At 48.7% G+C, this 19,120-nt stretch overlaps 1 protein-coding gene and 1 non-coding gene across 2 annotated transcripts; both read right to left on the bottom strand.

The window, feature by feature from the left end:
* Positions 1–286: 286 nt before the first annotated feature.
* On the bottom strand, positions 287–393 carry LOC136154815 (U6 spliceosomal RNA). The gene has a single exon (XR_010660524.1). It is a non-coding gene; the product is annotated as a U6 spliceosomal RNA (small nuclear RNA).
* Positions 394–14,722: 14,329 nt separating this feature from the next.
* LOC136154633 (melanoma-associated antigen 9-like) lies at positions 14,723–17,446 on the bottom strand. Its single transcript, XM_065916835.1, has 4 exons — positions 17,294–17,446; positions 15,838–15,917; positions 15,630–15,691; positions 14,723–15,555 (listed from the first exon to the last, which is right to left on the bottom strand). The coding sequence occupies exons 1-4, from the start codon at positions 17,444–17,446 to the stop codon at positions 14,723–14,725; spliced, it is 1,128 nt and encodes a 375-aa protein (XP_065772907.1).
* Between the last annotated feature and the right edge of the window lie 1,674 nt (positions 17,447–19,120).

Here is a 19,120-nt window from a genome sequence, read left to right as displayed (position 1 = left end):
CATATGTCCTTTTGCTTTTTCTATCCCTCATCTACTTTTTGTAGATATAGATGATTTTCCTTTTATCACTTGTCCTTCCTCCATGCTTATATGTGGTTGATTCTTTTTTTTTGAATAGCAATAGAAGTTATCTTGATTTATGCAATATTGCATCTGAAAATTTTAAACACATTCTGTTAAAGTGGATGTGGATAGTACACCAAAAAAGGATTGTGTGCCAGACTAGAAAACAAGTCTCATTACTTTTATTTTTTTATTCAATTTATTATTTTATTTTTTTTCCATTAAAAATATGGAACGCTTCACGAATTTATGTGTCATCCTTGTGCAGGGGCCATGCTAATCTTCTCTGTATCGTTCCAATTTTAGTATATGTGCTGCCGAAGCGAGCACGTGGTTGATTCTTTTGAACTCTCCTTCAAATCTGAACAATAGACTTTCTGGGTAGAACACTTTTGATTGTCGTTTTTTGTCCTTTCAGCATTTTAAAAGCAAGGTGCTCCTCCCTGTGGCCTGTAGCCTGTCTGCTGAGAAGTCAGCTGATAGCCTAATTGAATGTCTCGTGTAGGAAACTTACTACATTTCTCTTGCTGCTGTAGTATTCCCTTCTTATCTTTTATTTTGGACATTTTAATTACAATGTGTGTTGAGGTGATCCTCTGGGAGTTGATCCTGCTTGGGACTCTAGGTGTTTCCTGAAACTGGAGGTCTGTTTCCTTTCCCAGGATAGGTAACTTTTCATGTATTGCATGTCCCGTTATATTATCTAACCATCCTCTCTCTCTCTTCTCTTTCTGGGACCCGCATAATGCAAAGGTGAGAGTGTGTGATGTTGTCTCAGAGGTCTCTTAAACTGTCCTCATTTTTAAAGTTTGTTTTTATCTGTTCAGCTTGAGTGATTTCCACTACTCACTCTTCAAGTTTTCTGACCTGTTCCTCAGTATCATCTAATATACTCTTGATACTTATTAGTGTACCTTTAATTTCAGCTGTGGCATTCTTCAGCTCTGTTTGGTTCTTTGTTTTGTTTTCTGTTTCGTTAAACTTCTCACTTCAGTTCAGTTCAGTCGCTCAGTCATGTCCAACTATTTGGACCCCATGGACTGCAGCACGCCAGGCCTCCCAGTCCCTCACCAACTTCCAGGGCATACTAAAACTCATGTCCGTCGAGTCACTGATGCCATCCAACCATCTCATCCTCTGAAGTCCCGTTCTTCTCCCACCTTCAATATTTCCCAGCATCAGGGTCTTTTCCAGTGAGTCAGTTCTTTGCATCAGGTGGCCAAAGTTTTGGAATTTGAGCTTCAGCATCAGTCCTTCCTTATAATCCAGCTCTCACATCCATACGTACTACTGAAAGAACCTTAGCTTTGACTAGATTTTTGTTGGCAAAGTAATGTCTCTGCTTTGTAATATCTTGTCTAGGTTGATCATAGCTTTCCTTCCAAGGAGTAAGTGTCTTTTAATTTCATGGCTGCAGTCACCATCTGCAGTGATTTTAGAGCCCAGAAAAATACATCTGTCACTGTTTCCATCGTTTCCCCATGCATTTTTCATGAAGTGATGGGACTGGATGCCATGATCTTAATTTCTTGAATGTTGAGCTTTAAGCCAACATTTTCACTCTCCTCTTTCACCCATATCAAGAGGCTCTTTAGTTCTTCTTCACTTTCTGCCATAAGGGTGGTGGCATCTGCAAATCTGAGGTTATTGATATTTCTCCTGGCAATTTTGATTCAGGCTTGTGCTTCATCCAGTCCAGCATTTCTCATGATGTTCTCTGCGTATAAATTAAATAAGCAGGGTGACAATATATAGCCTTAATGTACTCCTTTTCTGATTTGGAACCAGTCTGTGGTTCCATGTCCAGTTCTAACTGTTGCTTCTTGGCCTGTATACAGATTTCTCAAGAGGCAGGTCAGGTGGTCTGGCATTCCCATCTCTTGAAGAATTTTCCACAGTTTGTTGTGATCCACACAATCAAAGGCTTTAGTGTCATCAACAAAGCAGAAGTAGATGTTTTTCTGGATTTCTCCTGCTTTGTCAATGATCCTACAGATGTTGGCAATTTGATCTTTGGTTCTCTGCCTTTTCTAAATCCAGATTGAACATCTGGAAGTTCACAGTTCATGTACCATTGGAGCCTGGCTTGGAGAATTTTGAGCATTACTTTGCCAACATGTGAGATGGGTGCAAATGTAGTGTAGTTTGAACATTCTTTGGCATTGCCTCTCTTCGGGATTGGAATGAAAACTGACATTTTCCAGTCTTGTGGCCACTGCTGAGTTTTCCAAATTTGCTGGCATATTGAGTGCAGCACTTTCACAGCATCATCTTTTAGGATTTGAAATAGCTCAACTGGAATTCCATCACCTCCACTAGCTTTGTTCATAGTGATGTGTCCTAAGGCCCACTTGACTTTGCATTCCAGGATGTCTGGCTCTAGGTGAGTGATCACACCATCCTGCTTATCTGGGTCTTGAAGGTCTTTTTTGTATAGTTCTTCTGTGTATTCCTGCTACCTCTTCTTAATCTCTTCTGCTTCTGCTAGGTCCATTCTGTTTCTGTCTCTTGTTGTGCCCATCTTTGCATGAAATGTTCCCTTGGTATCTCTAATTTTCTTGAAGTGATCTCTAGTCTTTCCCAGTCTATTGTTTTCCTCTATTTCTTGGCGTTGATCACTGAGGAAGGCTTTCTTATCTCTCCTTGCTATTCTTTGGAACTCTGCATTCAAATGGGCATATCTTTTCTTTCCTCCTTTGCCTTTCGCTTCTTTTCTCAGCTATTTGTAAGGCCTCCTCAGGCAACCATTTTGCCTTTTTGCATTTCTTTTTCTTGGGGATGGTCTTGACCACTGCTGCTTTTCACAAACTTCCATCCATAGTTCTTCAGGCACTCTGTCTATCAGATCTAACCCCTTGAATCTATTTGTCACTGCCACTGTATAATCACAAGTGATTTGATTTAGGTCATACATGAATGGTTTGGTGGTTTTCCCTACTTTGACTATGTAACTTCTCACTATGTACATCTATTCTTCTTTCAAATTTTTTCAGCATCTTTAAGATCATTACCTTGAACACTTTATTTGGTAAATTGTTTTCTCCATTTCACTTAGTTTTTCTCCTGGGGTTTGATCTCATTCCTTCAATTGGAAAATAGTCTTCTGTTCCCTCATTTTTCTTAATTGGCTCTTTTTATTTCTATATCTTTGGCATGTTGATTTTTTTCTTGATCTTGGAATAATGGCCTTTGGAAGGAGACAATCTATGTATGCCAGCAGTCCCCTGTCCTCTTGTCACCAGAGATATATGCTCTAGTGTTGCCACCGTGGAAACTGCGTGGTCCCCTCTCCTGAGGCAGGCTGACTGGTGTGGGTAGCCTGGGTAGGCATGGCTGACCCCTGGTCTGTTTGGTTGCCAGGGCTTGCCTTGTGCAGAGGCTGATGATCACTGGTGGGTGTGGTTGGGTCATGAGGTGTCTGGCTGCTGAGACCTGGGTGGTCCCAGGTCTAGTCCCGGCCCACTGGTGGGTGGAGCAGTGTTCTGGGGTGGATGATTGCACAGCCAAGAGTTCCTAGATCTAGTGCTAGCCAGCCGTTGTGTGGGGCTCACTCCTGACACAGCTGGTTTCAGGGTCCAGGGTGTCCTGAATCAAGACTCCTACTTCTCGTCTGGAAATCCAGCTCCTATGGGGTTACAGGTCTGCTGGTGGCCTGCTAGTGGGTGGGCTAGGACCTGACATGGCAGGCTGTAGGGCTACAGTGGATCTGGGGCTGCTTCCTTCTCACTGTTGGGTGCAGCCCAATCCTGGCGACCCTGGCTACAGAGCGTGTGTTCCTGGAATGGGTGCCAGTCATCTGGTAAACAGAGCTGGTCCCAGGGTTTCTGACTGCCAGCCTTGGGTTTGCTGAAGTTGGTGCCAGCCTACTGGTGGATGGGGCAGGGCTTGGACTTCTGGCTGCAGAGCTGAGGGTCCCCGGGCTTGTGCGGGCACACTGGCATAGGTGGGGGACTCTGAGGGTCCTAATGCAAATGGCCTGCTGGTGGGTGGGACTGTGGCCATGCTCACCTATCTGTTGGTCTGAGTCTTCCCAGTACTGATGCCAACAAGCTGCCTGGTGAGGCTGAGACGTCTTGCTAATAAGTAAGAGGGAGGATTTCAAAATGGCACTTGCCAGCACCCATGTCCTTTGACAGAACGAGTGCCCTCAAGTGGCTGCCACCAGTAGCTCTGCCCCAGGGTGAGCTCCATTTACCTACTGCCTCTCCAGGAGCTCTCAGAGATGAGCAGGTGGGTCTCACGCAGGCTCTTTCAAATTACTGCTTCCACACAGAGTCTTGGACTGCGTGAGATTTCCTGTATGTACTTGAAGAGCAGAATCTCTAGCTGCTAAAGCTGTCTGGCTCTCTTAAAGAGAGTAAGACCCACTTCCCTTCAGACCCAAATGTTTTGTGGGCATGTTGTCCTGGTGCATGACATACAGGATAGGTGCCCAGTGTGGGGCTTGGACCCCTCACTTCCTGGGAAGAATATCTGCAGTGGTGATTATCCTACCGTTTGTGCATTGCCCACCCAGGGTATGACTCTTGACTATACCATGAGTCTGCCCAGCTTACCCATCCTGATGTGGTTGCCTTTCTATACTACATATATATATATATATATATATATATATATATATATATATATATGTGTGTGTGTGTGTGTGTGTGTGTGTGTGTGTGTGTGTGTGTATGTATATAAATATATAATTCTATACATATTAAATTACATATATATATTTCATATATATAATTATATTATCTTCATCACAGACTACTGCTGAATCCTCGGTGTCATACTGTTCCTCAAGAAGACCATTGAGCTACTAATGGTGAATTGATCACAATTTCTCACTTCCATCCTTGAGGGAGGAGAGGTCTATCTTTGCTGAAATTGATAGGTACACATTCTAGATGTGGGTTTCACTTTCCTACTTGCAGCACCTTGTCTGATGCCACTATTTGAGGTCTCACAGAATGCAGGACTGAGTGACACAGAATATTTCACAAAACCATCCAGGACCAAGAGACCCTCTAATAGGACGCCAGAGGCTCAGAGGGCAAGCGGCCATGGGATCCAAAGTCGCTATCTCAGCCCCCACCATCCAGAATCTGCTGTTCTTCTGGAGCAGAGAAACAGCCTCTACAAAGCACACGTGGGGTGCACACTGGGTTATGAGAGCCCATCATGCTGGGGTGTCACCCTCCAGGGACCAGACATGCTCCACATCTGCCATCCTTATTTCCCCCACAAGGTAAGATACATGGTCCTTGAACTAGAGGGTAGAGTGACCCCACTGATCACCACTCCCACTGACCCATGACCCCACCTACAATCACTCCCAGTGACCCACAGGGAACTTGTACTTCCGGTCTCCCCAGAGTGGATTCTAAAATTCCACACCAGGGCTGTCCACATTAGCCACATCTAGCTATTTACATTTGACTTCACATTATGTTAAGGTAGAAGGCCAGGCACTGGGAACACACTAAGCCCATTTGAGTTCACAATACCCCGCCTCATGTGGCTACTGCTTACCCTCTTGCCGGTGGTGACACACGACAGGCTATTCCCAAAGCCAGAAGGTTCCCCCAGGAGACACGATAACAGTCCTACTGACCCATGAGCCATGGTTCCCATCTGGTTACCTGGGCTCCCCCTGCTAGGGGACCAGCACACTCAGAGAACTGTCCCCATTCTGGCAGGTGGAGATGACTTTGATCCTAAGGAGTGTGCGGGTTACTCTGGCACAGGGGGAACAGCGAGGAAACATCTCTAACAGCCAGGTGATGTGCCTTGGGTTCCTGCCCCATTTCAGTGGTGAATTGACAAGTCCAAGAGCAAGGGTCTGAGAAGGACATCAGGCCCAGGGCTTCAGATGCCCTGAGGGACGTGTCTATATTACCTCACTAAGGAAGCCACTGGAAATGGCTGAGGTCCTGGCTGAGAGAACAGGGGATTTAGAACGAATCTCGGGCAAGAGAGAGTGACCATCAGTTGTGGTGCAGCAGCTGCTGCAACTGTGAGGGCCCAGCATTTGTTCAGTCTTTCTCTCTGAGCTTCTTTAGGAGGAGAGGAGACCAACCAGAATCCTCAAGGAGCTGTCCTCAGATGAGGCAAACTCTCCAGATGAAGGGAGTGTATGTCAGTGTTGGGAGGGGTGGATTATAGTGGATGCTGCGGTGCCACCCAGGTCTCCTCTTTGTCACTAGCCCACTCATTTGCCCAGGGCCACCGGTGTTGGTGGATGAGGACTCAGACCAAAAGTCTTCTCAGGAATTACCCTCCACTGAATGGGCTGCCTCCCTGGGGGCAGCTCTCTGTGAGAGACTACTCACAGGATCAATGTGGAAATGATACAGTGTCCTGACCCCCTCACCTTGATTAGGTTGATCTCTGCAGGGTCTTCCTTTTTGATGTCTGCCTTCTGAAAATTACTATGACCATCATGCTCTGAAATGGCACCAGAAGTGAACAACAGAATGAAATGCAAGTTAGACACAGAGACTTAGCCTTTGGATGTTGACGTCATGGGCAGGGGGGATCCCTGTGCCCTGTCCAAAGTTCAAGGAGTATGACTTCCAAGTATTTGTGTTGGACTCAATCACAAAGCTATATCTCAAGGCTTCTGTGCCCTGACAGTTATTTTGGCAAGTCAGATCATCTTCTTGTCCCAGTGGATAAATGGAACAGAACTAGTAAGAATTTACCACAACTATTATGATAAAAGTAATTATGCATCACACAGTAATGCAGAGGAGTATGAACAAGCACTACCCTCTGTATTTCAATGCCAGGTTTCCCTTACCGCTCCAGTGAGGAAATGCCCATGGCCCACACGTGGATGAACAACACGGTGTGATGAAGCCAGCTATTTCCAATCCTCATTTGAGTCTGGGGATGATGGGGTCTGGGGAGCAGGCTGGTGACTGCACCTGTCATCTGCTACAGCCTTTCTTCTGCTCCAACTGCCTATTTGTGGACACTGAGGTCCTCTCTGGCTCTGTGGGTGGCTGACACACCATCCTGGCAACCCTCTTCTGGCTAAACCTCAGAAAGGACAGCCTTCTACTACCCAGCCTCGCTGATCACTTTCATCAAAGATTGGGAATTAAGGAATCATTTGAATAGTCATACATAATCATAGCCTTTTGTCATTATTCACATCGCACAGGGTTGTTATTTACTAGCCATCAAGACACTCACCAAAAGTGACCTCAACTGTCCATTTATGTGAATCACAATTGTGGCAGGGGACAATTATCTGGGGACCTTTACATACCGACCTGCCGGGGAATGCCAACACTGTGCCCATCTTGGGTTGGAAGGTTGTATGGACAGGGACAGGAAGAGTAGAGCCCCGAGATGCAGAGAGTGAGGCCAGGTTGGAGACAGTGGGGGCAAGGGGTGCACAGTAGGGGTGATGGGAGCTCTGGGCTGGAAGCCAGGGACAGGGTGCCACCATCCTACAGGTCCACTTGGGTTGCTGCCTCCAGAGCACTGTCAGGAGTACCGAAGAGCTCTGAGACAATCAAAGGGTGCTGCTCTGAGACCTAAAGTGATCAGGTGGCAGGAAGGAATTCCTGGACTTTGCTTCCTGAAGGGTGGCCCCTTGTATGAAGTCCACCACCCCTGCTCACATCAGGGGAGGTGCAGAATGTGACATTTCATGAAAAAGGAACAAATACACAGGACTCCAGCTCCTCCTCGTGTGCAAACAGAGTGGTTTGTTTCACGACTGTGCTGGTTAGAGAAGGAAACCGAGATTCTGGAGGCTTCTTCTGTATAAATGGCCTTCATAGTCTCGTGTACTCCCAGCTTCTTTCTCACCATCCCCAGAGGCTCTTGAGCCAGTTCCCCATCTACGTGTCTCCTCTTCTCCTGGCCTGGCCCTGCCACGTGGGGAAGGGAAGGGGAGAGAAGAATGGACCCCAGAAGGAGGGCAGAGGGCGAGGACTGTGTGGTCCTCATGTGGTTCTGGCTTGAAGCTCAGCTCCAGACTCCTAGGCGGCATCCTGATAGCCTGTGGTGAAAGATGTTGGATTCGTGATCTCCAAAGAAGATTTAGCTTCGGGACCAGGGACTAGGTTTAATCACTCAAGAGCTTTTGTGTAGTGGAGTTTTCTTAAAGTAAGAAAAGGGACAGATAAAGCTTCTGATATAGACATCAGAAGGGGGACAGAGAGTTCACCATTGCTGGTGTTAGCAAGGGAGTTATATACTTTTTAATAATTGGTTATTACAGTTAATCAAAAGAATGTCTCAAGGTTGTAAAAATTTTACCAGACCCACTCCCACAATTTACATTTTAGGATAACAGGACAAGAACTTAACAATAGATTCTACCAGACCCACTCCCATAGTATACATTGTAAAATATCAGGATTAGTCAGAAGGTTTTCTGGAAGCAGAAGCTGTCCTCAAGCAGGATACACTGTTGCTATATAATCCCTAGTACAGAGTTTAAGCTGAGTTGTTTGTTGTGTAATCATCAGTTTGAGGCTTAAAGGAAAAAAACATTTTATGTGACTAAGACTAAGAAAAGTAGAGGGAAAAAAAATTGTCCTTTCCTCCTCCTTGATAATTCCAGACCCCTATCTCCTCTTTGAGAGCTGCAAACCCCTTTCTCCTCCTCGGGGAACCCGGACTTGTTATCAACCTGCCTAGGAATTGACTCTTAATTCCTGCCCCATGCTCCCAGGGCTCTCCACCATCCTCAGTCCCTCTGGCTGTACCACCCCCAGGATACCATCTGCAGTGCCCAGAATCCAAAATTTCCCTCCCTCTTCCACCCTGTCTACATCACTACTGTCCTGGAGGGCTCTAGGACGACAGTAGTCCTTGGAAAAACACCTGCCTTCTGACTGTGCCACTTGGGGGAGCCCAGGTCCTCACCCTTGGTCCTGAACGGATGGCGCCTGGAAAGATTTTCCATCAGTCAGTTAGGCAGGAGCCTTTCCTGCTTCTGGGGAGCTCAGGCCCATGGATATGGCACCACCTGCCTCCAAAATACATTTCCACCCCACCCCAGGCAAAGTGCAAATGGTATGCTTTTTCCCCAAACAATGTGCTATTGTTATTTAGATAAAACCTTGGTCTGTATTTAAAACACTGAATTTGTTGTCATTCAATCACATCCCATTCGTTGCCATCCTATGGACTGCAGCACGCCAGGCTTCCCAGTCCTTCACTTTCTCCCAGAATTTGCCCAAATTCATGTCCACTGAGTCTATGATGCCATTCAACCATCCCTTCCTTTGTCACCCTTCTTCTCCTGCCCTTAATCTTTCCCAGCATAAGGGTCTTTTCCAATGAGTCAGCTCTTCACATCATGTGGACAACATATTGGAGCTGCAGCTTCAGCATCAGTCCTTCCAATGAATTAATTAAAAAACATTGAATTAATCACATCTTTATTTCCAAATTGTGGTAGGATTTCATAAGGGCCCCATGTCTCCTGCAGGCAGCTTCCAGGAAGCAGAGGGAGAAGAGATGTGAGCAAGGACCTGGAGTCTCTCCCCTGCCCTGCAGTGTACTCGGTGCTCAGCAGACAGCAGCTGGTTGGTATAGGTTGTGATGAAGACAATTCCCGTCGTGTGTTGAGGAGTTTCTGAGAAAGCCCAACGTGCGTTGACTCTTCAACTGTTTCTAGTCACCACTCTGTATCATCAGCACTTTCAAATGCAAGATCTGATTTAGCTTCCAAGGCTCTTGTGAATGGCAGGGAGGGGTCCCCCCGGCTCCCTCCAGTACTCTTTCTGCCCTTCCCTCTGCAGTGATGCCCAGCCACAATCTCAGCGGGCTGAGGATGTGCCCCTGCCTCCTGATGCCAGGACACAGTCTCCCCCTGGGAATCCCCAGGAGTTCTGGCTGCCTCCACACGATAGAACTTGCCTGAGCAACTGCACAGGTGCCCTTAGGCTCCCCGACAGTCATGAGGTTCATGAGGGGCAGGTATCAGACAAGCGAGAGTGGGAGGACAAGGACAGTTGGAGTTTTCTTTATAAAATTAGGGTAGGATATGCACCTCCCTTCACCTTCAAGGATGATTCTGAGGTGTATGAATTCAAGTTCAGTGCAGGTTTTGCCACTGTGGTTTCCATAACCCCTCCTCATCTATGGCTTTATGGTCTGACCACCTAGAAAAGCTGATCCATCAGTTGAAGTACCCAGCCTCCAGTTTCAAAGATGGTACTCCATTAAAATCAGACAAAAGTTTAAGGGTGCTTATTAAGACTTTTTCAACTATATTCCCCAAGACTGAGTAGATTGTGCAGCAAATAAAATTCCACTCACCCCTCCCCATTTTGAAAGTTTTGGTGTACTTAGATCAGGCAGCATAAGCAAGTGTCTAACTGTTTCTGATCAAAGTGCCCCTTCCTTTCCTGCCCCAGGAAATTCATCTAGGACAGAAGAGGATCTCCTAATGTGTATGCCCCATTTCAGATATTCTTCTCACTCATGAGACACTGTTTATAATTCTGGCTGCTGTCACCACCCACCCTCATTACAATCACTTTCCACAGAAGGAACCCAGCTTCCCAAAGCTCCAAACCACCCTGGCTCAGGCACTGACTTTCGAGTGCTCTTTGGAGACCCAACCCCTCCCCCCCATTTTGCCTTTTTCTGTAGGACTAGGGGACGTCTCTCCACCTTCCTCATGAGACTGCAGCTCTTAGATCATCACTCTAGGTGTGGGGGTGTCCTGCTTCTCCTAGTGTCCCCACTGCTAATACAGGGCCTTCCACAGAGCAGAGGCTCCATGAAGTAATAAATGTGGAATAAATGAGCCAGTGAGCAGGGAACTTATTAAGTTGGATCAGATTTTTTTTTTTTTTACTTTCTTAAATAATAACCCCAAAAGTCCAACTGAACAGGGATAGCTTAACTGTATAAAATGACAGACGAGAAATATAAGAAGCAAGAACTCATGTCAATTACATTTTAAGTCGTAATTCCTCCCCAGTGATATTACTGTTAAGTATTTTCACATTTTCAAAATAGTTCTATTCCAATTCCATTTCATCTTGTTCAGGGTCACAAAACAAAATGGAAGAGTTCCCAATCACTTCAAAAAAAACAGCAAAACTCTTGTTCTTGAACTGTGTAAGCACAAACACACTGTGATCAGCATCATTCACAAAGCTAAGACACTGAAGTTTATTTAGCCTTCTATTAAAACAGCCAAAGTTTGAAAAATTCCTAAAGAAAAGAGAGATGAATCTGCATGTCATCATAGAGAAGAGGAACACAAAGATGCTTCACACTGGTTCCCCCAACTGGCCCGGGCACTCACTTCTGAGAAGGCTGACTACTCCCTCTTCAATCACAGAGGGAAGGATCACCTGGCTGCTGCTCTGGCTCAGGCCCCCTCTTCCTCCACCCCCTCAGCCTCTGCAGACAGGAGTCGGAAGGCCCTCAAAGCCCTTTGTTTGACCCTGAGCAGAAATGCCCTGACTTGCCACTTGCTGGTCTCCACATAGGCCCGGGGACCCCACAGGATCTCGAAGTGAGCAGGGTCATTGTCAGGCACCTGCTGGCACTCCAGGTACTCCTCCCCACCTACACTTGGGTCAGCAGCTTCCTGGGCGCCCCAAAGATGCAGTGCTCACTCCAGACACCCCCCCTCACCATCCTGCTAAGTGCTCCCCAGACCTCCTCCTCGGGGTCAGGTCCCCTGCTAGAAGGATCAGGCTGAGGTCTGACACCAGGAAGCCAGCCTTGGGCATGTTCTGCCCACCCCTCTGCATCTCATTGAGGGTGAGGCCCAGGGTGGGGACCAGGAAGTAGATGTGCTCCCTGGGGTCTACCTCCTTCACATACACGCCAAAGACCAGCGGCAGGCACTGTGTGGCTTCATGTAAGACCACCGGGAAGTGGGCCTGGTTATCCCTGAGGACCATATTCAGCATTTTGGCCTGGGAGATTGGCTCCTTGATGCCATCCTTGAGCAGCAGGAACCCCATTAGGTTAACTGTCATCACATTCAGAGCCTTCTTGAGCAAGGACTCTGCATGTGTGTCAGCAGAGGAAGAGGAGACAGACAGTCAAGACTGCCTCTTGACTGCTCCTGCTCACCAGATGTGACATCTATACTCTTTCTCTTCAGGAGTGCATCTCTGCCTTGCTTCTGTCTCAACTAAACTATTTGTTTATGTTATCTCCCACTTGTGCTATGTTTCTAATGATAAACTTTGTACCTGCATTTACAGTTTCTGCCTCTGTGATAAATGCATTTTCACTGGAGGCAATGACCCATGAAAAAACAGCTTGCAGCCTCTAGCCCTTGCTAGTCTCCTGGCTAGAATTCCTCGCTGTCATCCAGACTACCCAGGTTCAATTCCTGGGCAGAGAATTAAGATGCTGCTTCACACAACCACTCACTGCTGACTCACGAGATCAGTGCCACTGGGAAGAGCCCAGGTCCTCGCCTTGGCCCTGAATGGACGGCACCTGGACAGAGCTTCCACCAGTCAGGCAGGCCGGAACCTTTCCTGCTTCTTGGGACCTCAGGGCCATGGATGTGGCATCACCTTCATCCAGAATATCTTTCCCACAGCACCCCAAATATCAGCACAGATGGGATGCTTTTTCCCCAAACAACGTGCTATTGCTATTTGTATGAAAAGGTTTTGTTTTTTTTTTTTTCTGTCTTTGTATTTGAATTGGTGAATTCATCATGCATTTATTCCCAAACTGTTGGAGGTTTACCTAGGATCCCATGTTCCTTGCAGACAACTTCCAGGAAGCAGAGGGAGAGGAGATGTGAACAAGGACTTGGAGTCTCTCCCCTGCCCTGCAGTGTATTCGGTGCTCAACAGACGGCAGCAGGTAGGTATAGCTTGTGATGAAGACAATTCCCGTTGCGTGTTGAGGAGTTTCTGAGAAAGCCAAAGGTGCCTTGAAACTCCAACTGTTTCTAGTCATCCCTCTGTGCTGGCACTTCCAAATGCAAGATCTGCTTTAGTTTCTAAGGCTCTTGGGAATGTCAGGGAGGGGTCCTCCTGGCTCCCTCCAGTGCTCTTTCTGCCCTTCCCTCTGCAGCGATGCCTGCCCACAGTCTCAGCGGGCTGAGGATGTGCCCCTGCCCCCTGATAGCAGACACAGTCTGCCCCACTGGGAGTCCCGACTGCCTCCACATGATGGACCTTGCCTAAGTACCTGCACAGGTGCCCTTAGGCTCCCCGACAGCCATGAACTTCATGAGGGGCAGGTATCAGACAAGTGGCAGTGAGAGGACAAGGACAGGGGGAGTTTTCTTGATAAAATCTAGCTAGGATATGCACAAAGCAGCACTTTTCACCTCCAAGGAGAATTCTGACATGTGTGAATTCAAGTTCAGTACAGATTTTCCCACTGTGGTTTCCATAACCCCTCCTCATCTATAGCTTTAGGGCCTGACCACCTGGATAAGCTGATCCTTTAGGTTAAGTGCACAACCACCAGTTTCAAAGAAGACACTACATTGAAATCCTACCAAAAGTTTGGGGGTGCTTAACAAGATGTCTTCAATTATATTCTCCAAGACTGAGTAGATTGTGCAGCAAACCAAAGTCCACTCACCCCTCCCCATTTTGAAAAATTTAGGTGTACCTTGATCAAGCAGCATAAACAGGTGTCTAACTGTTCCTGACCATAGTGTAATTTCCCTTCCAGCCCCAGGAAATTTATCTAGGACAGAAGAGGATCTTCTAATGTGTCTGTCCCATTTCAGATATTCTTCTCACTCATAAGACACTGTGTATAACTCTGGATGCTGCCACCATCCACCCTCATCACAATCACCTCCCACAGAATGAACCCAGCTTCTCAAAGCCCCAAACCACCCTGACTCAGGCACTGACACTCAAGTGCTCCTCCTGGACCCTGCCCCAGGTTTCCCTGTTCTGTGGAACTAAGGGATGTCTCCACCTTCCTCATGTGACTGCAGCTCTTAGATCATCACTCGAGGTGTTGGGGAGTCCCGCTTCTCCTAGTGTCCCCACTGCTAACACAGGGCCTTCCACAGAGCACAGGCTCCATGAAGGTCTGTGGAATAAATGAGCCAGAGTGGGGCACTTATTAAGTCAGATCAGGCTTTTTGTACTTTCTTAAATAATAACTTGAAAAAAATCCAATTGAACAGAGATAGTTTAACTGCATAAAATGACAGACAAGAAGTATAGAGGAACTCACCTCAAATACATTTTATTTCTTAATTCTTACTAAGTAATATCATATTTCCAAAGTAGTTATATTCCAAGTTCATGTAATCTTGTTCAGGTTCACAAAATAAAGTGAAAGTGTTTGCAATCACTTTTACAAAACAGCAAAACTCTTGTTCTTGAACTGGGTGAGCACAAACACACTGTGATCAACGTTATTGACATAGTTAAGACACTGAAGCTCATTAAGCCTCCTATTAAAAGGAATAACATTTGAAAATTTTCTAAAGGAAACAGAAGTGAGTCTCCACGTCATTGTAGAGAACAGGAAGTCAAAGATGCTACACACTAGTGCCCCGAAATGGCCCAGGCCGTCACGACTGAGAAGGCTGAATGCTCCGTCTTCAAACATAGAGGGAAGGATCAGGCTCCCTTCCTATCCCCAGGACAAACTGCTGGATGTGGGCCTGAAAGAAGCCTGGCTGCTACTCTGGCTCAGGGCCCCTCTTCTTCCTCCCTCACATGACTGCAAACTAGGGTGGGAAGAACCTGGGACCCCTTCTATTGACCCTGCGCAGATAGTCCTTGACTTGCTGCTTGCTGGTCTCTGCATAGGCCCGGGGACCCCACAGGAACTCGTAACGAGCAGGGTGGCTGTAAGGCACCTGACGGTACTGCAGGTACCCCACCTGCACCCACACTTGGGTCAGCAGCTCTTTGGGCTCCCCATAGATGCAGTGCTCTATCCCAGCAAATATCCCCATCCTGCTGAGTGCTCCCCAGATCTTCTCCTCACGGATCCGGCCCCCTGCCAGGACAATCTTGCTCAGGGCCGCCAGTAGGAGGCCAGCCTTGGGCATGCTCTGCCCATCCCTCTGCATCTCATTGAGGGTGAGGCCCAGGGTGGGGACCATATCATAGATGTGCTCTCTGTGGTCCACCTCTTTCACATCCAGGCCAAAGACCAACTGCAGGCACTGTGTGGCTTTACGGAAGACCACTGGGAAGTTGGCCTGGTTATCCCTGAGGACCGTATTCAGCATTTCAGCTTGGAAAACTGGCTCCTTGGTGCGATACTTCAGGAGCAGGAATTCCAGTAATTCAGTCGTCATCACATACAGAGCCTGCTTGAACAAGATCTCTGCAGCCACGGCTGCAGAGGAAGATGAGACTGGAGGGAAGGAGGCCAGAGGGATTGAGGCATCCTCTGCCTCAGCCCCCAGGAGCTGCGCCTCCACTGGGCCCTGGGCCTGGATTTGGCCCTGAAGGTCTTCCTCAGAAGTGCAGAGCTCATTCGTTGGGACCATGATGACTGGGGTCTTGTGCCCAGTAGGGGTGTGGCAGGGGGAAAATGGAGACCCCTGACCTGGGAAAGAGAGAGAGTGTAAATGGTCTCAGTTTTGAAATGTGCCACGGGTGGCTATGACTGAGGTCACTTACTGGTCTTCCTTGAGGGCTGCTCTTGCGTGTTACAGGGGAGCTCCTCGTCAGTGGTCAGTCCCCTGTCAAGTGAGGAAGAGAAATTCTGGCTCAGGGTGCAGCCAGTACAGTCCGAGGTTCTGGGGCTGACAAGGTGGGGGGATTAGGGCCTTTTGAGGTCCCCTCTGTTCTGGGATGGGGAGCCCCTGTGCACACTCAGGACACCCACCTCACCTTGACTCCTGGCACTCCTGTGATGTCAGGACACACACTCAGACCTCCAACATCGCCTCCTGGTTCCTTGGGCTCCTGTGAGACAAATGGAGGGGGCACCTCGGGGTAGACTGTGGCACAGACCTAGGCTTTCTGTGCTGATAGGAGGGGTTGACTCTGTGAGGTCCCCCCAGATATGGGGTGGGTAGTCCCAATGGGGCTAATGTGTAGTGCTCACTTTTCCACTGGAATGGCCTGGACCTTCCACCTTTGGGTGCCTGCAGGGAAACTCAGAACAAGAGCCAAGTCTGGACAGAAAGTGCTGAGGGGCCCCATATGTGGCCGCACCTGCCTAGGGCCTCCCGCGTGTCCTAGGCCGGGGAGATGCTCCGTCCTCACCTCTCCTCACATCCTACCTGCCCTCCCAGCACTGAACAGAGGGGCGGGCGTCTGCTCGGTACCCCCTCGGGGTTCAGGGAATCCAGCCTCTGCAGACCTGAAGCCTCCACCCTCTATCAGAACACCTCACCTTAATGCCTCGAATTAATAAAAAAAAAAAAAAAATGCTCACCCCGTTCTGGGCCCTCCAAGCACCACCCCACCTCCCCCGCAGGAGCAAGGATCCCTTCCTGCCTTGGGGTCTAACAGCCTCAGTCCTTCCTCGAATGGAACCTAAGCTCTAGTCAGGACCCACGATTGTCCCGTCTGCCATGTTGAAACCCCACTACTTTCACCAGGTCCCCAGGCTCTCTGAGACCCGGATGTCAGGAAATTCTGCACATGATCATCCCGCCCGGGGACTACCAGGGTGCCCTCTGTTCTGGGGTCGGGTTCACCTCATCCCTTAGTGTCCTCACCTTGACTCCCGGTAGGACCTGGGCTCTGTTCTCTCCCTACCTGAGGCCCGGCTCCTCACACCAAGTCTTCAGTCTCTCTGATAACTGCATGTCAGGAAGTCAGACAGACTTAGTGTGCGCTTCTCACCCCAAGGGCTCCCAGGGCCAACTACAGGGGCGGGGATCTGTGGGGTTCCGTCAGTCCTCATGCAGGGACCCCTCAATCTTCCTTCATGCACCTCACTTTGCCTCCAGTCAGGATCTTGGATTCTCCCCTCTCCCCAACTGAAGCCCCGGCCCCTTATACCAGGGCCCCAGTCTCTCCAAGACCTAGATGTCAGGAAGTTAGACCATGCGTGTTTCACTCATTCTACCCCAGGGTCACCCTGGACTGATAACAGAAACGGGCTTCTCTGAGGTCTCCTCTGATTGCGATCCACGGTACGCTAGTCCTCCTTCAGTGTCCTCAACTTAACTCACCACGGGACCTGGGAATTGGCACACCTGAGTCCACGTGCCATATGTGGAGTCCCCAGGCTGAGACCCAGATGTCAGGAAGTCTGCCCCCTGTTTCAGGACCCCAGGCTGAGACCCAGATATCAGGAAGTGAGATCATGTATGTTGGGCTCATCCTACCCCAGGGCCAGAGTCCCCGCAGTCCTCCCTCAGGGTCCTCACCCAGACTCTTTCAGAACCTAAGATCCTCCCCTTCACCCTCTGAGGCCCCTCACCCTCCGAGGCCCCTCTTCTTAGATCAAGTCTCCAGTGTCTCTGCGACCTGGTGCTCATGCCGCCACCAGGGTCTCCCCGGGCTGACAGCAGGTGCCAGGACCTGTGGGGTTCGCTGTGTCCTCCCTCAAGGTCCTCATCTTGAGCCCTGGCAGGTCCGAGGATGTCCCTATGTTGACCCGAAGCAGGACCCTCACATCAACGGCTTCACTGCCCTGAGACCCCGGGAGACGACTGTGGACATGACATCAGGGCTCCAAGCCCAGGGCTTCCCAGAGCTGAGATGATCCCGCAGGGGTTCCTCAACCCTCTTTCTCTTTGTTATCTTGACTCCCAGCTCACCTAGGCACCGCCCTCAGCTGCCATCTTTGCTCGCCTTAGAGCCAGCATCTCCCCAAGCCAGGACTCCTGAGAGGAAAGCAGGAGTGAGGGCTCGTTCCCACAAGCCTATCGGGGGTCTCCCAGGGCTAAAAGCAGTGACAACCTGTATGTCCAGGGGTCCCAGCACCCCCGTCAGGATTCTACCTTGACTCCTAGCACAACTGGTCTCCTTCAATCTGCTAACCTAGATGCAAGCTCCGTGACCCAGGCCGTTACTTCTCCCACTTAGTGGGGTCAGTGACGTCATATCTGGGCGCCATATCCCATGGTGCCCCACGGCTGTCCGGAGGGCCACACACGCATCCCTTGGGGACCCTCTGTCCTCACCTCGAGCCTCTTCAGGATGTGGGCCCCTCCCTCTGTCCATATGAGACTGTGCCCTCAGACCAAGACTCTGACTCCCCGAGTCACTGAGGAAGTGGTGGGGGAGGGGCTCAGCCTGACAGCCCGGACCGGGGTCGCCAGGAGTCCCAGTAGGAGTGGAGTTGTATTCTATGAGAACCTCTGTTCCAGGGTGACTGGACCCCCTCATCCTCATTCAGGAGGGAACCTCCTTAACACTTGAGAGAAGGCTGTGGTCCTAGGACAGATGCTGGATGGGGGCCTGCTGTGCCCGTGACCATGGGGGAGCACAAGGAACCACACATCTTCCCATGGGGGCCCCTCAGCAGTCACCATACTTGGAAAACATTTTGTATAAAATATTTGGTTTTAGGTGAAGAGGATGAGTAGTGGCAGGTGATTTAGGGGAACCCTTGGTTTGATGATTAGATAATATTACCTGTTGATTGTTGTTCATTCACTCAATCGTGTCCAACTCTTTGCAACTTCATGGACTGCAGCATGCCAGACTTCCCTGTCCTTCACTATTTACCAGAGTTAGATCAAACTCATGTCCATTGAGTTTGTGGTGCCATCCAACCATCTCGAGCTCTGTTATCCCCTTCTCCTCCTGCATTCAATTGCTCCCAGCATCAGAGTCTTTTCCAATGAGTTGGCTCTTTGCATCAAGTGGCCAAATTATTGGAGTTTCAACTTCAGCATCAGTCCTTCCAATGAAAATTCAGGGTTGATTTCCTTTAGGATTGACTGATTTGATCGCCTTGCTGTCCAAGGGACTCTCAAGAGTCTTCTCCAACAGCACAGTTCAAAAGCATCAATTCTTCAGCGCTCAGCCATAATAGTTGATCCTCTTGGAGTGCTGTCCTTTTCACTGTTTAATTCTCATTCATATTGATGAATACATTTCACATGTCTATGTGGTGTCTGTCAGATTTGTATGTATATATGTGTGTAGATTATATGTTTCCCTCGTAGCTCAGTTGGTAAAGAATCTGCTTGCAATGCAGGAGA

Source organism: Muntiacus reevesi, chromosome X (genome assembly GCF_963930625.1).
Source record: "Muntiacus reevesi chromosome X, mMunRee1.1, whole genome shotgun sequence".
Lineage (NCBI taxonomy): Eukaryota > Metazoa > Chordata > Mammalia > Artiodactyla > Cervidae > Muntiacus > Muntiacus reevesi.
Note: the sequence above shows the minus strand (reverse complement) of the source record. Positions and strands in the feature narration are given on the sequence as shown.